Raw genomic sequence first — 16,483 nt, forward strand, 5'->3', positions numbered from 1 at the left:
TTCCAAAGCCTTTAAAAAGCATTACAAGTTTTGCCTTTAACCGTTAGGTCATTAATACACCCAAGTAAATGTTTTCAGTGTATAATAAAAGGCAGGGATTTGACTTTATTTTTACTAGACAGGTAATTTTACTTTACAAGTTTAGTCAATTCTAACAGAGGAGGGAGTTCACTTAAAAGCTGTGACTTGGGCCAGGAGTTTGGCCTAGTGGTAGAGTGCTTGCCTAGCATGCATGACACGAAGACCTGGGTTCAATTCCTAGGTACCACATACATAGAAAAAGCCAGAAGTGGTGTTGTGGGTCAAATGGCAGAGAGCTGGCCTTGAGAAAGCTCAAAGATAGAGCTCAAGCTTGCAGTTCAAGCCCCAGGACTGGCAAAATAATAATAATAATATTTTTTTAAAAAAAGCTGTGCCTTCCACAGTGATCCAGGGTATCAATGTGTGGGAAATAAGGCACCATTTATCTGGCAAATGCCATGTAACCCTTTTATTAATTACAATAAAAAATATATTAAAAAAAAAGCTGTGCCTTCCACAGTGATCCAGTGGGTACATGCATGCAGATGCATGAATCTGATATGCCTTCTTATTCTGCTCCTCAGAATTATTTGCTTGGCATTGTTCCAGTGAAAAGTGTCTTAACTACTAGTGATTTATGTGAAGTCTTGATCCCTACTAGGTCAAGTGCTAGAACTTAACCTCAGATGCCTGGGCACTGTTCCTTAGCTTTTTCACTCAAGAAAGGTATTCTACCACTTGGGCCATGCCTCCACTTCTGCTTTTCATTGGTTAACTGAAGATAAATCTCACAGACTTTCCTGCCTGAGCTGGCTTTGAGCAACAGTCCTCCGATATCAGCCTCCTCAGTAGCTAGGATTATAGGTATGAGCTACCAGTGCTTAGTATTATACAATCAATTCTTAAATCAATTTTTAAATTATAACATACTCAGGCATATATTCACATATAACATTCTCTCGAATTAGGTTTCTTAAGTTTTACTGAGAAGTCAAATACTTTAATGTAACAACAAAATTGATTTTTGAAAGTTTTTTTAAGGTTATAATTTTAAAACTTTCTTAAAAGTCCCAAAGAATCTACAGATTTGTTATTTATACAATATTATCTGTGAATAACGCAGTTTTCTTTCTTCCAGTAATTTCAACTTCTTTTTCTTTCTCTTGCCTTACTATATGGCCAGAACTTCTATTCAACTATGCTGAATCACAATAGTAGCAGTAGTACTAAATGCCTAGTCCCCTAACTCAGGAAAAGAATCCAACACCACATCCAGCATGCTCTATGTGGTTGCACATCTCATTTGGGGGAAGGGGACTTTTTTTTTTTAAATCATTTAGCTAATTAACAAAGTTAACATCAGGTTATAGAATTATGAATGTTTCTGTCAACTCTGTTAAAGTGATAAACTACTGATTTTCAAATGCAAAAATTGCTTTTCATTCCTATTATATAGTCGACTTGCTCAGTATAATTCAGATTGCCAAGTTTTTAAAGAATGTTTCATCTTTGCTCATAATCAGACTGGTCTATCATTTTCTTTACTTTCTTTGATAGGTCTTATATCCAGGGTAGGCTTTATGACTCAAGTTATTATTTCCTTTCATAGTTGATAGACCTAGAACTCACTAGTTAACCTGTGAATTTGCCTTCAAGAAAAATGTTGCTTACTCACTAATGACTATAGGACCACCAATGCTTCCAGTTTGTTTTTGAAGCCAGTCCAAGCCAGTAAGGTCACTAAAGAATGTGACTCATTGCCAATTAACTACTAGAAAACGGGAAGTGGAGCTGTGGCTTAAGGGTAGGGTGGTAGCCTTGAGCTGAAAAGCTCAGGGACAGTGCCCAGGCCCAGAGTTCAAGCCCCATGATCCACAAAAAAAAAAAATTAATTAATTAATTAATTTAAAAAATAAAAGTATTGGAGCCCGGAGTTTGGCCTAGTGGTACAGTGCTTGCCTAGCATGCACGAACAACTGGATTCGATTCTCTGGTATGACGTACACAGAAAAAAGCTAGAAGTGGTGCTGTGGCTCAAGTGGTAGAGCTCTAGCCTTGAGAAAAATCCAAGGACAGTGCTCAGACCCTGAGCTCAAGCCCCACTGACCAGCAAAAATAAATAAATAAAAGTATCAAGCACATCTATATGATTATCTGCCTGTTCTGGGCCTTAAGTTTATTCCAAAATATAGGCAGAGAGGATACAGATTTATTGTGTACTAGTCCTCTCTCATTCTCTCCCTCCCTCCCCTCTCTCTTCTGTCAGTACTGGGTCTTAAACTCAGGGCTTGGTGCTATCCCTGAGCTTCTTTTGCTCAAGGCTAGCACTCTAGCACTTGAGCCAGAGCTCAATTTCTGGCCTTTTTGGATAGCTTATTGGAGATAAAAGTTTCATGGACTTTTCTGCCTAGGATGGCTTTGAGCCATGATCCTTGTATCTTAGCCTCCTGACCAACTAGGATTACAAGTACAAGCCACCAACACCAGCTGTACAAGCCTCTAAACACATGCACATGCTCAAGCATGGGCCTCTCTCTTATTTTCAGTCTTATTACATTAATACCAAAGGTATGAATATCCAATGGAAAAAGTCACTATTTATGCTCTTAAGTGATTATTACTGTCTAGAATTTTGGTGCAGAGGTGCATGCTATTGTCTTATAGAACAAATTTTACTGGCACCTGACTGCTAAGCTGAGTGTAAGTATTTGCAAAATCAATATTCTGCCTGCTTTGTAATATTTTACAAATAAACTTTCTAAGAAAAGATGGAGCAAATCAGTAAAGATTTGTAAGATCAGTAAGATGAAATATTTTTCTCATTAAATTTACTGTTTAGTGCAGTGCTATAGTCAGTGTCAGGAAAAGAATGATAATAAAACTACTAACAGGTACTGGTGGCTCATACATAATGCTAGTTATTCAGGAGGCTGAGATTTGAGGATCACCTTTCATTTAACCACTAAAAAGCTGTTGTTCAACTGGCAGAGTGCTAGCCTTGAGCAAAAGAGCTTATGGCCAGTTCCCAGGCCCTGAATTCAAAGCCCAGGATCAGCATATGAAAGACAGACAGACAGACAGACAGACAGACAGACAGACAGAAAGAAAGAAAGAAAGAAAGAAAGAAAGAAAGAAAGAAAGAAAGAAAGAAGGAAGGAAAGAAAGAAAGAAGGAGAGAAAGAGGGAGAGAGAGAGAGAGAGAGAGAGAGAGAGAGAGAGAGAGAGAGAGAGAGAGAGAGGAGGAAGGAAGGAAGCAAGCAAGGAAGGAAAGAAGGAAGCAAGGAAGCAAGGGAAAGAGAAAGAAAAGAGAGAGAAAGAAAAGAAAGAAAAATCTTAGAGCCTCCCAGATTTTAACCATTTAAACTTGAATACTCATCTAGAAATGTTCCATGCTAAGTACTTTTATATTTATAATGAATATACTATATAAATACATTTAAATGATATAGTCAACCTGGTATTACATCACAAGATGAAGATTATTTTAAGGTTTCTATGCTCCATCTGTCAGTAAGCTTAGGGATATATCACAAATACAATTGACAGTTGTTGGAAAAAAGTAGTTTTGTCCGTAAATGTAAACTGAAAATCTAGCAGTTTATGAAAAAAGAAAAAAAGTTACAAAAAGACACTTTCTCTACTAGCATTTCAGGATATGTGAACAAAAATGCCAAACAGCTTTCATGCTAGCATTAAAAGTAATATTTACCCATATCAATCCCACACTATTCCTAACAATATTGTCAAAAGTCCAAATAGAGCTAAATATATTTAAACAACTTAATCCATTCTTCAGTGGCCACCAACAATTATTGATAGTATTAAGAAAAACCAAGATTCTAAAGCCTAAATATTTAATAACAATAAGTAGCACATCATAAGGCAACCTTAACACTTATTATGTGAAAATATTAAAATAAGAGATTTACAAATATTCAAAGCTACCTGCAAGTCTTCTGGATATTACTATTCTTCGTTAGCCAAAAACCTAGATGAATAATTCTGTGGCATCAAATCCCTAGCAACATTATTAAACATCAGCCAATTGGAATAATAATAATGTATCTTCCTAACACAAGTGTTGGCTGAGCTACTAAACATTATTTATTTTCCTCTTTTGAATATTGGCAGCCTATCCTTTATTGAAATTCTCTTCTCTCTCTCCCTTCTGTCACCCCTCTGCTCTTGTAGCAGTGAATGCAGTTAGCATGTTAGTTTTTGCCCTTCACATAAAAATAAGGATAAAAGAATTTGAACTGATCTGGATCTACTTCACATAAAACTGATTTAAAAGATGTAACTTTAGAACTAAAGTGGTATGCCGAAAATGATTAGTTATATAATCTGACATTAACAGCCATAAATTATTTTTTAAACTTAATTTCTTATGCATCAAAATAATATCACTGTCTATATCTGATTATTTATCAGCAAGTGTGTATATAAATACAGTTTTAATGTTAACCTACCTATGCCTTATAAGACATACTTACAAGACAGTCTCTTATTTCAATAACTCTTTTTTAATTTGAAGAAAATATATTTCAATCTAGCAGAAGCATAGTAAACACACAAAACATCTGAACAATATTTCTAATAGAAAAAATATTAATACTAGTTTGCTTCAGTGAAAAAATATTAATTAATAAACCTACCAATCAGGAGGTTTCACAGTTCTTCAGTGAAGAGTAGCTTTTGTAGTATTTAGTCATTTTAAATCTTTACTTAATTTTTGTTTTTTCTGGCAGTCCTGGTGTTGAGCTCAGGGCCTGAGCACTGTCCTTGGGCTTTCTCAAGGCTAGAGCTCTACCACTTGAGCCTCTGCACCACTTCTGGCTTATTCTATATATGTGGTACCAAGGAATCAAACCCGAGTCTTCATGCATTCTAGGCGAGTACTCTACCACTAGGCCAAACTCTCAGCCCTGTATTTAATTTTTTTAAGCGCTGGAATGATATTGCTTTCAATTTTTCCTCAGGGCAAAATTAGAAATAAAAGTCTAAAGGACTTTAGTGCCCAGGCTGGCTTTGAACCTCGATCCTCAGATCTCAGTCTCCTGAGTAGATAGAATTACAGACATGACCCATTGCACCAGGCTAAATGGGAGTCATTTTTTTTTTCTCAGTCTGGAGCTTGAACTCAGGGCCTGAGCCCTGTTTTGGGGATTTCTCAAAGCTATAGCTCTACCACTTGAGCTACAGCACCACTTTCTGGCTTTTTCTATGTATATGGTACCAAGGAATCGAACTCAGGTCTTCATGCATGCTAGGCAAGTACTCATCACTAGGCTAAACTCACAGATGCTCGTTCTTTGTTTTCTCTTCTTTCTGCGTCTTACCTTGGCTGGGCAAATGTGCTACCACTTGAGCTATGCTCTCAGCCCTAAAAGCTGTAATTTTCTTATATTACCTTTGCAAAACAACCAAAATGTTAATATTTCAATAATATACAAAATGACTGAAAATATGCACATAAACACTTAACCATATGAAATAAACAAATATAAATCTTGACCAAACACAGAAAATTATCACTTCCTTCAATATCTACTTTTCCAATTAGGATGGCAAATTCTCCAAATACACAAGTTTTAAAATTAGTCATTTTCATCCTATTACTTAACTAAAGTAGAATGTTATTTCAAGTGGGACTTAAAGTAAAACCCAATATTATACTGGCATTGATATATGCAAATAAGGATCAAACAGCTTAATGCCTAACATTTAACGATTGCATCAGCCAACTCAAAGTCCAAAATCTTTACAGATTTTCTGATTCCACTCAAAAGTATTTCATTTATCCCCATTATCTGGGGAGAGGGGAAAGTATACTACTCTCAGTGAAGAATATATTTAAGTGTTCTCTACAACTTCACAAAGTAAAATCATAAATTTAAAAACATGAGTATTTTTAAAAAGTAAGGTGATATAGAGAAGGGTTACCTTCACATATGCCAGGGGATAAGCACCTTTCTTTCCTTTTGCTTTGTATCATCTGTTCCCTCACTCTCTCTCATTCCCTCCCTCCCAAATATGTCCATGAGTTGCCTGATGCACTTTCATCAGTGTCCAGTGCAGCCCCACGAGCCCCACTGCTGCACATTATCACCCGTTTTCCACCAGTGTCTGTGCCCTCCTCACAACTTCCCCCCATATGTGCATGTGCATGCACCACGGATAAGGTAAACAATAGAGTCAGACAGATGGGTATTTTAAAAGTAAACATTAAGACAAAATCAAAAGGTCTAGGGGTACATACAGCTCTATGGTAAAGTGTTTACCTAGCATACACAAGGCCCTAGGTTCAATCTCATGTCACCACAGAGAAAAAAAGAATAAAAGAAAGGGAAGGAAAGGAGAAAAGAAGAGAAGAGATGAAAAGAAAGAGATACAGACATTAAGTTACTGGGACACATGGACACACACACAGGAGTCAATTGCAGAGAAATTAAAGTAATCCAGTTCAGAAAGCACTCTGCTAAAAATATAAGCAGAAGAAAGAGAAATGGAAAATCAAATTCCCAAACTGTTCATTTACCAGAATTTGTCAACAGTCTGCTTTCTCTCAACTCTCTTTCCCATGAGGTAATCATAATGCACTAGTTCTTCTGAACAGAGGTTAAGTGCTATTTAAAGGGCAACTAGCTTTTTCTTTTGTTTAATGAGCAAACACTTTCACTTAAAAAACAAACACCTAAGAGTTGTTAACACTTTCTTTTCCAAACCAGAAAAAAAAAAAAAAAGCTGCAGCTTTGGAATTTAAAGGGCTAAAAAAAAGATACTATGCTGCCACCTATCTACCTAAAAAGGTATAAAAGAACTTCAAGCTAACACTTTGCACTTAGGTGTTACAGAATAATAGACTGTCAAGGTCCATGGCATCCTTTAACTGAATCATTACTCTCACAGAAGAGACGCACAGATATTACTAGTAGTATCTCCAAAAATACTTGACGGCTTCTAGGTATCTTTATCCCAAATAACAGAATGTGTAAAAAGGAATGGGTAAGGTTTGACACTACCTGGCCCAACAACTGGACCCCAATTCAAGAATTGGGCATAGCTATTTGCTGTAGGAAAAGCAAAAGGGCACAAAAAAAAAAAAAAAAACCAAAGGAAAAAAAAGAAGAAAACAGAATACTGATTAAATAGGATTATTTAAAGAATAATCTACTATAAAACATTGTTAATATCAATGCTAAAAATGTTCACTGTGTACTGAAATTCAAAGCAATTCCTTTATTAAAAATATATCATTTGCAGCTGGGCACTGATGGCTCACACCTATTATCCTAGCTACTCAGGAAGCTAAGATCTAAGTATCTCAGTTCAATTCCTTCCCTGGAAGGAGAGTCCACGTAAATTCTTATCTCCTATAAACTATCATAAAGCCCCATAACTGGTACAAAACATTTTTTTCATTTTCAAAAGACATGTTTCTAAATATAAGCCTTAGAAATATTTGCTACAGCTAGTATTTTATAGCAGATTTAACCTTAAACCCAATTATATCAGTTACTACCACATGACTTTTGCTCTCTTGCCCAGCAAAGACTTCTTTTATCTTTCATTTCATTGATGTCTACCTAACATCTAAATTCAGTCATAAGTCTAATAGTTTTCAAATCTTAGGGCTATAGAAGTTTTCCATTGCACAACTCCACAGGACATAATTTACATAGATTATGACATGAGTGTTGCCTCCTGGAGTAGTGCAAATAAACAGCAATTATTAAAATCACTTGAAAAGAAATTTTTAAATACAGTGCTATCGCCATTGACACCTACAAGCGAATCATTTATATGAGACCAGCACTTTCATGAAGAACAATATGAAAAAACAGAAAAAAATCCAATTAATTAATACACAGCTATTGGAAGACATGGGAAAACAGCCAACCTAGCCAGAATTTACAAGGCTGAGATCCAAGAGAATGTAAGTGCCTTTAGGTGAGCCTTATGTTCTGCATTGCTTTTTACCTTGGTTAAGAAAAACAACTAGAGGGGATGACTCACAATAGACACCTCAGTTTTTCAGCTGAGACCTCACAATGGGAGCAAAAGCAAACTAAAACCAGTCAGTCCTTCACAAAAACAAACCCAGTAAGTAATCTTAAGTATTTATAAATATTAGTAAAAACAATAAATGTCATCCAAAGAAAAAATACTAGATAAAAACCATGGTTTTATTAATTTATTTATTTATTTTTGTAGGTCATGGGGCTTGAACTCAGCCTGGGCGCTGTCCCTGAGCTCTTCAGCTTGAGGCTACCACCCTGCCCTTGAGCGAAGCCCCACTTCCCATTTTCTAGAGGTTTATTGGAGATAAGAGTCTCAGGTCCTTTTGTGTCCAGGCTGGCTTTGAACCTTGATCCTCAGATCTCAGCCTCCTGAGTAGCTAGGATTACAGGTGAGAGCCACTCCACCTGGCATGGTTCTATTTTTTAGCATCAGAAAACATTTATCAAACCACTGACCGGATGAAAATGAGCATTCTCTTATACCCCCACACAAAGATAAATGAATAAAGTAGGCTAGTTAGAATACCAGAACTCTTACGATTTGAGAAGTAATACTTAGGGTGATTAAAAACAGGACTGAAAGCTGGCGGGTGGCTCATGCCTATAATCCTAGCTACTCAGGAGTCTGAGATCTGAGGATCAAGGTTCAAAGCCAGCACAAAAGGATCTGAAACTCTTATCTCCAATTAGCCCCCAGAAAATGGGAAGTGAGGCTTGGCTCAAGGGTAGGGCAGTAGCCTGGAGCTGAAGAGCTCAGGAACAGTGAACAGCGCCCAGGCCAAGTTCATACCCCAAGAGCCACAAAAAAAAAAAAAAACAAAACGGTAATGGAGTACTTTCCTAGTGTATGCGAGAAACTGAGTTCAATCAGCAGCACCATACAGACAATAAAAAATAATAATGCCAAGGAATGTCCCTAACTTAAGAATTTCATCAGGTAAAACATTAAGAAGCTGGGCCAGGAGTTTGGCCTAGCGGTAGAGTGTTTGCCTAGCATGCACTAAGGCTCAGGTTCGACTCCCAGAAGTGATGTCGTAGCTCAAGTGGAAAAGCTCTAGCCTTGAGAAAGCCTAAGGACAGTGCTCAGGCCCTGAGTTCAAGCCCCAAGACAGACAGACAGACAGACAGACAGACAGACAGACAGACAGACAGACACACACACACACACACACACACACACACACACACACACACACACACACACACAGAATTGTATAAAGTATCCAACAGGAAAAAGAACCCAAAAAAACCAACACATCATACAATCACAAAATAACTGCTACATGTAAAGGTAAAAAATAATCACAAGAGCAATAGGAAAAAATACATTCTTTTCATAAGACCAAAACACAATGGAAAACCAGTTTTAATACTAAAAAGGGCTGTCACCCTATAATTCTGTATCAACCAATAAATTCTTCAAAATGAAGGGCTAACAAGTACATTCCAGGAGATGGACACTGGGAGATTTTAAGTAAAAAATCCAATAATAATCCCAAGAGAAGCTTAGAAATTTATAAAGGCATGAAGGACCAGAAAAAGCACCAATATGTAGGTAGGTTAAAATGAATACTGGCCATGTTTAATATATGCATTGTAAAATAAAATGTATAAAAAACAAAAATGCCTTATGTGATTTAGTTCTAAATCTATTTTACTTTCCACAATTTCAAAAATGATCATATAGTAAGCATTCAAAGGCTCTTATATTCATCATATGGGCATTGGTAATATAACTAGATTTCTTCAATATAAACAATATTTTTTTCTTTTCTGAGAAAACTATTCTAAATGAAATGTAGCCATTAGAGATAAATTGGAATTGTAATTAAAAACTCCAAAATAGGTAAGGAAGAGGAAAAAGTAGAAAACAAATAGATGAGTCAAATAAAAATAAGCCAAGAGAATGACAGAATACTAGTTAACCTAAATAAAAATGGACTGATGCCAGTAGCTCATGCCCGTAATCTTAGCTACTCAGGAGGCTGAGATCTGAGGATCAAGGTTCAAAGCTAGCCAGGGCACAAAAGGACCTGAGACTCTTATCTCCAATTAACCCCTAGAAAATGGGAAGTGGGGCTTGGCTCAAGGGTAGGAGGTAGCCTTGAGCTGAAGAGCTCAGGGACAGTGAGCAGGCTGAGTTCAAGTCCCATGACCACACACAAAAATAAACAAACAAACAAACAAAAAACTGAACTTAATATTAAATGACAACGATTTGACTAGTTATTAAAAACTGAAATATCTAGGGTCAGCAACATACATGTAAAATGTAAGACTGCGTCCAGGCCTTGGTGGCTCACATCATAGCTACTCAGGAGGCTGAGATCTGAAGATCAAGGTTCAAAGCCCGCCCTGTCATTAAAGTCCATGAGGTTCTTATCTCCAATTAACCACCCCAAAATCAGAAGTGGTGCTATGACTCAAAGTGACGAAGCACTAGCCTTGAGCTGAAGAGCTCAGAGACAGCTCACAGGCCAAGAGTTCAAGGACCATGACCAATTTAAATTGAAAAAAAAGAAAAAAAAAAAGACGTAAGATTGGAAAAGAAAAGACATACTGCCAAAGCAATAACAATAATGAGATTTTTTTTCTAAAAACAAAACATTACCATAGATGTAATGTAGAGATACTTTGTCATTATTTTTATAAAGTTGGTCTACAGAGAAGATATAACTATTTTAAGTTTATATATATATCTCATGCTATAGCTTTAAACTCCCAACATGTAAATCAATGATATGGCTATAATTAATTTCCCTGTATAGAAGTGACTATTAAACATTCACATAGGAATATTTTGGGTTATATACTTTTTCTGAATTGAGTTGTAATTGGTTCTAGTTTGTCAAATAAAATTGTCTTTTCATACATTGGCCAACACTTGGCCAAAATTCCCCTATTTGCCTAACTTCATAATGTATATAAATCAATCCATTCACTCAAAATTTATCATAAGATGTTATTTGTGCTGAAATGTCCCAACACAAACTGAGTTTACATAACCCAAGCCACCAGTTGTCAATTTCTGCAACGTACTACACTGTACTGTCTCTTAGAGACATTCAGCACTTCATTAACAGCTCTAAATTTCCTTCTCATGTTAAGACTTTAGCTTAATCCTACTGAACAATTTCACTGCCTTTTTCTTATGCTCAACAATAACATCTACTTGAATTTTTATATGTCCTAACTGTAATGTCACATTCCAGAAATAATCAATAAATAAAATGAAACTATAATATAGCATGCAATGTTAGCAATGTAAAAATGTTAAACACCTATAATTTTTCCTTTTGGACACTTTAAAATTAGTACTTAAAATTAATTTTTCACTGTTTAATAAACATAATCACAATTCAGTGCATTAATACATACAGCCAAAGATCAATATCAACCATTATTTCAACTATACAAAATTATTGTGTAGCCAAACACACAAAGAAGTCCAAACTCTCATTTTCCCCTTATTCCAAACTTCAACTGTATCACCAGGATTTTTACATTAAAAGATTTAAACTAAAAAAAAAATGGTATAGATAGGAAAGCACTATTTCCCCTCTCCATTAGTCCTTATTGTTTTTTTCTTCTCCCTTCTTATCTTGAATACTCTTTATCTACATTTTTTCAATCTCTCTCACACATTTATACTTTTTCTCTCACACATGCTTTCTTTCACACATTCTTACACACACAATATTTTAATACATAAACAGGAAGCTCAAATCCTGGCTCTACAATAAGCACTTCTTAGTTTGTTTTTACATGTAAGTGTGTCCACAGCACTAAGACACACAGTTGAGGAATCAAAAAATCCACTTTTTGCTATCACCACAACCCCTACCATCTTATCTTAAACAAGTCTGAAAATCTATTGTACTTCCACTACAAAATGGGGAAATCACTGCCTGAAATGGTATAAATATATGGGTAACTCTAAAACATCCAGCAAATTCATCTTATAATTGCTGATGGTCAGAACAGAGGGCCAGTGACAAAGGAATCAGGGGGCAAGAGCTGGAAGAGCTTGAGTTCAAGGTCAACCTGCCTTACATATGGAGCTCCAATCTCAAAAAAGAAAAAAAAAGTCAGTAGGAGGGAATCCTTTTTCTCTAAAACTTAATTGTTCCTTTAAGAACCTTTACAACATTAAATTAGGAAACAAGTACTTAGGCATTTCCCTTTTCTTTCTCATTATTTTAGATCTTTTGAAATTAAGACACATATATTGAAAGATCTATTGTGTTTTGTAAATAAAATCACTCAACACTAAGAAAACAGTTATGAGATTTGTTTAAAAGGCAATGTCAACCAAGGTCTAATTTTTCGATTCCATTATTATGGAAAACTTATCAATGTGGGGTTCATTTTTGCTGTTTTACTTTAGATAATCTGCATTTACAGAGCCCCAAGATCAATAACTGTATGCTCTAGCGGCTCTAACATTAGTAGATAAAAACAGAGCTTACCAAGTTACGCTTTTTTAGTGGAAGAAAGTAATAATAGTGGCAGAAAGAAAACATCAGTGCGTAGCAAGTAAGAAGTTCAGTGTAGAAACACAACTGCAGAAAAAGCCAATGATTATCTTCACCAACACAATTGTTTATCCTGAAGGAAACAAACAAACAAATAGTTCAAACTTTAATAATGTGCATTTTGAGGTCAGAAATACTCAAAAACTCATAGTTTCACATGTGCTTCATTTCATGGAAATATGCTAAAGCAGATCATATCTTAAAGTAAACTGCACAAACATAGAAACCCTAGAAACCACCCTAAATTCATAAAACACTCTTTATAAAGCTAGATCATTTAGATACTACCCTCCTGCAATTCACAGTGACACTGTATAGCAGAGCAACCTGGAATGGTAAACAGCAGATGGTAGGTAGTCTCTTTGTGGCATTGATTTGGAAACAGAAACAAAAGGCTTAAGCCACCAGTGAGAGAATGTACAATTCCAAGAGATAGAAGCCAGGGGAAGAAGAGGGAAGACCCTTTTTAATACTCCTTTTCCAACATAGCCTTCTAACTATGTTGGGAGAATCATTTCAAGTAAACTAGCTTAAAGTTGCCACTGCTGCTAAGCACTAAGCATGCATAATCTTATGAATTAAAAATAATCCCTGATTGATGAAAACAAAATGTATTCAAAATTATGTACATGTTGAACTATATGCCACCAAAACAACAGTGAAACCTTAGACAAAAGACTAATGTTATAATCCCATAATTTTCAAAACTAATTTCAACTGGGTGTTTTAATGTACTAAAAGTTCCTGAACTCAAATATTCAAGGAATTGTAAGATTACAAAAGAAAAAAAAAGTACTTCAAATTTTTTTTATTACAAATAGCATTATACTAACACTCAGGGCAAAGATCTAATAAGTTCTATTCCTAATTTCACTATTGCTCTTAAAGTATATCATTTAAATTATTTTTAATTCAAATATAAAACAGAGCTGAACACTCTTGTGAAAATATGTCTCCAAATTAAGACCATACCTTTTGTAAACAACAACAAACATTCACTGTGTCTTGTTACTTGTGATCAGGACTTTAAGAGAAATGAGCTCATACATGCACTCAAAAATGTTCTTTAACAGATATCGCTTAAGAGATATCCCTGCTCCACCCCCTTCATGTTCCCAAACATGCTGGGAAAAACTACTGTGACCACAGCAATTCTGGACCAAGGTTCTTTAAAAAGTACTACGGTATTCCACTTACATGTGAATTCTTCTTGAAACATTTTAATGACTTTGAAAGAATGATCAGAAACATAAGTACAGAAAGTCTTGAGTTAATCAGAATTTTCCTCCAAAATCTGGATAGTTAAAATAATGCAGTTTCTGAAAGTATTATGTGTTCTCTTTGCTTTCACTTTTTTGTGTTCCCTGAGAACAGGTCTTGCTACAGAACTCAGGCTGGCCATGAACTCAAAATCTTCCTGCCTAAGCCATCTGGCTTTGCTTCCCATCTGTACTGCATGTTTCCCTCGCTCTGATCATTCAGCAGTGCTCTACTCAGGTATTCAGCCACAAATTCAATTTCTAGACAGGACCAGTATAATCTCTTCCAAACATCCCATCTCTTCTGTATCCCCCTCTCTCTTATCCATATTAGGAAGTTACCTAAAAATGTGAAAACATTACGCTCTAAACAGAGAAATCATCCCAATATCATAATTTGAGGCAAACAATACTTCATTTTCTCACCAAGAATCTGGTCTTTATCTCAAGCACATACAAATACCATTAGTGTCTACTAATATATTTTCTAGCCAATTCCTTTTTTTAAGTCGTAAAACTCTGGCATACTTTTGCAAGGAAGCATCAATCGAATTCACTATGAAATTTTAGCTACTTACATGTGCTACTATTAAAAGTATTAAAAAGAACTTTGAGTTTTTCAGTGTGATTATCACTTATCTGAAGACATGTTTCAAATAACTTTGTTTAATCCATTACATTGAGGCTTACAGATCACTTGGGAATTAATCTTTCAAATTTAAGGTACATCTTGAATACTATCTATCACACACCAGAGTATCTTATTAAGGGATTCAGAAAATTTTAAATGTTTGTATATAGTAACCAAGTGATTTTTATTATTATTTTATTTGCTCTTATTTGTCCTAATTTCAGAAAAATACCTTGTATTTAACTAATCATTTTAGAATAAAATATTACAAATTTACCCCCAAAAGTTTCCTAATGACCTATGCCATCAAATGAAGTTATCAAAAATAAGAGAAATTTGATCAATATTGTTAGACAAGATAATTTTTATTCTTCAAGTTTAGATAAATGCAGTCAGGCACTGGTGACATACACCTCTAATCCTAGATAATTAGGAGGCTGAGATCTGAAGATAGCAGTTCAAAGCAAGACCAGGCAAGAAAATCCACGAGACTCTTATCTCCAATTAAACACCAAAAAGCCAGAAGTGGAGTTGTGGCTCAAGTGGTAGAGTGCTACATTTAAGCACAATGCCCAAGCCCTAAGTTCAAACTCCAGGAACAAATGAGAGAAAGGAAGATAAATGCAAATACAAATTAAAGGCTATTATGTAGTTAATTTTAAATATATTGTATGCACTCATTGTGTACCAACATAAACATTTATGTATGTAGTTATATTTATAAAGTGTTACAGTATACCAGTTTAAATATTTATACAAAATCAAATGCTAGGAAAACAGAATTAAATACAATATCTTATTCACAGATTTTTGTGACAGCTTTGAAATGAAACACAATACAGAATTCGCACAGCATTTGTTTTTAAAGTTCTATTTTTCAACATATTTTCTTAAAAGTATTACAAGAGAGCCCCCTATTGACCAAAATGTTGGCAATTCAGCAGAAACAGCTAATTATCACCACTTAATACTTTGAACATGAAGAAAATATTAATAGCCAAACCCAATATAAAGTATTGTAGAAGTCTTAAGGGGAAGATGGGGGTTATCAGGATGTCTGAAATGTATTCTTTAACTGAACATGAAAAGGGGAAGGCAAACAATGGAATATATATGATTTGCAAATTCTGTAAATAATAACTATTATTCAAATACTTCCTACATGTCAGATACTGTACTAAATGTTTTTGCATACATTGCCTCATTTAATATATATACCACAAACCTCTTTTTTATATTTGGTACATATTATTGTCTAGTTTTCGACTCAAACATCTCCCTATTACAAAAGATGATCTCTGGAAATATTACTGTGAAAGTTGATACAATCATATGATGAATAAAGCTATTTTATTTCGTTTCTTAAATGAACTTTAATATATATTTTGTTTAAACTTGGAAGTCCTGAGATTTTTGTTGTTGTCTGCTTGCTTCTTTATTTGCTCTGGTCTTTTGAGACAAAGTCTTGCTATGTATCTGGCCTTGACCTCATGATTCTCATGACTCAGCCTGCCAAGTGCTAAGATTACAGGCAGGTGCCTCCATGCCTGGCTGTTTTTCCTAGTATTTCCTACCACTTTTCCTTTCTGTTTTCTTACAGATTGTTTTCTTACCATGGACAGTGATGATCCATTCTCCTCACACAATGGCCACAGCGGCTACAGTGGTGGGAACGCTTTGGTCTCATCAAGTTGCACTTGTTACATAACTCCCAGAACTCCCTCTCTGGAAATGAACATGAAAACCCATTTAACAGCAGCAAATGAGTAACACTGAAATTCAGCAACAACTAGGTCAAGATTTCATAGAATGTCTTCACTGTATATTTCTAAGAAATTTTTTTCTTCTGATACTCCAGTGTAAATATCTTAGCCATAGATATTGCTGCTCCATGTATGCCTTACTTTGCATGGATTGCAATTTAAGCACTACAAGAAAGGAAAACAATATACTTGGGTTTCAGATATATTACTAGAATGGAAGTAAAATCTAGTGACAAAAATCCAACGAATGGGG

At 35.3% G+C, this 16,483-nt stretch overlaps 1 protein-coding gene across 1 annotated transcript in view; it reads right to left on the minus strand.

Moving 5' to 3' along the window:
- Nucleotides 1-16,483, minus strand: part of Zdhhc21 (zDHHC palmitoyltransferase 21) — a 57,508-nt gene that overhangs the window by 16,625 nt on the left and 24,400 nt on the right. The window contains exons 5-6 of the mRNA XM_090330014.1: nucleotides 16,081-16,192; nucleotides 12,512-12,650 (exon numbers count right to left, since the gene is read on the minus strand). Of these exons, the coding sequence (XP_090186140.1) occupies nucleotides 12,512-12,650; nucleotides 16,081-16,192 (251 nt within the window). The remainder of the gene's footprint in view (nucleotides 1-12,511; nucleotides 12,651-16,080; nucleotides 16,193-16,483) is intronic.

The sequence above is a fragment of the Megascapheus bottae genome, chromosome 3, assembly GCF_031878675.1.
Source record: "Megascapheus bottae isolate mThoBot1 chromosome 3, mThoBot2.hap1, whole genome shotgun sequence".
In the NCBI taxonomy this organism is placed as follows: domain Eukaryota; kingdom Metazoa; phylum Chordata; class Mammalia; order Rodentia; family Geomyidae; genus Megascapheus; species Megascapheus bottae.